Source organism: Gadus macrocephalus, chromosome 3 (assembly GCF_031168955.1).
Source record: "Gadus macrocephalus chromosome 3, ASM3116895v1".
NCBI lineage: Eukaryota > Metazoa > Chordata > Actinopteri > Gadiformes > Gadidae > Gadus > Gadus macrocephalus.
Genome location: NC_082384.1, coordinates 13098310 through 13099582, shown reverse-complemented (window position 1 = coordinate 13099582; position 1273 = coordinate 13098310). Strand labels below are relative to the sequence as shown.

At 42.5% G+C, this 1273-nt stretch overlaps 1 protein-coding gene across 1 annotated transcript in view; it reads left to right on the top strand.

Moving 5' to 3' along the window:
- Positions 1–1273, top strand: part of LOC132454144 (alpha-1,6-mannosylglycoprotein 6-beta-N-acetylglucosaminyltransferase B) — a 133608-nt gene that overhangs the window by 114276 nt on the left and 18059 nt on the right. The window contains exon 11 of the mRNA XM_060047348.1: positions 1100–1230. Within this exon, the coding sequence (XP_059903331.1) occupies positions 1100–1230 (131 nt within the window). The remainder of the gene's footprint in view (positions 1–1099; positions 1231–1273) is intronic.

Below are 1273 nucleotides of genomic sequence, written 5' to 3'. Positions count from 1 at the left end.
TCTCTCTCCGTCTCTCTCTCTCTCTCTCTCTCTCTCTCTCTCTCTAACTCTCTCTCTCTCTCTCTCTCTCTCTCTCTAACTCTCTCTCTCTCTCTCTCTCTCTCTCTAACTCTCTCTCTCTCTCTCTCTCTCTCTCTCTCTCTCTCTCTCTCTCTCTCTCTCTCTAACTCTCTCTCTCTCTCTCTCTCTCTCTTTCTGTCCCTCTCTTCATTTCGTTCCATTATTTCCCTCCACTTTCTCCTCCAACACACACACACGTTATAACCGGGTGATGTTCAATGGCAAAGTTCCACATCAAAATGCCTTTCTACAAACTTTTATGTCTATCCGTGAGGTGTGTCTGTCTGTATTACATCTTATCATCCAAAATTGCCCTGGCAATGAAAAATGATGATAGGCAATACGATTTTGATGACAAAGCAAGATAGGATTTCAGGGTGTTTATTTCTGCCTTGGGGAAACGTACCGTGCGTTACATAAGCCGAGCAATGCTTCACTTTACTGTAATGGAAAACCAAAAGACGGTGTCTAATTTAAAAACAATGAAAAAAGGACATCCAAGTTCACACATGAAATCTGATCTCATATCAGCATTTCTCTGTTCATCTTAAAACTTTTTTTTAACAACCTAGACTTTTTAGTTTAGCTTTCCTCTGATCACTTATTCCCACTCTGTGTAGTTTTAGCTTTCCACTGTACCTCTGTTCTTTTGGATTCCTTTCAAATCTTGTTGAGTTGTCCGCCTTTGTTACAATGATACCCAGGCAGTTTTCTAAGGGAGTTAGAGCCTTCACAGGTGTGTTGCGAGACAAACGCGGTCTGAAACATCGACTCTGTTGCCGCGGAGATAGAAAAAAAGAAACTTTGTTCCATTGACTTGGTTTTTTGGATTTGGATTTCTCTTATATTAGAAAATATGCTTGAAGGTTCATGAAAAGCACTGTATAAAGAACATTTGATCGATAGGGTATGATCAACCATATTGATCATACCCATCTTCTACTCAAATACAAACACACAATTCTAAAACCAGCTCAAACAGAACCATAAACTATAAGGTGTGTGTGTTTTGTGGGTTCTGTGTGTTGCGTGTGCGCAGCTCACACGCCAGACAACTCCTTCATGGGGTTTGTGTCAGAGGAGCTGAACGAGACGGAGAAGAGGAACATCCAGCAGAACAAGGTCAACAACATGGCCGTGGTCTACGGGAAGGAGGCCAGCATGTGGAAGGTATACACACGCACGCACGCACGCACACAGACACGCGCGCACA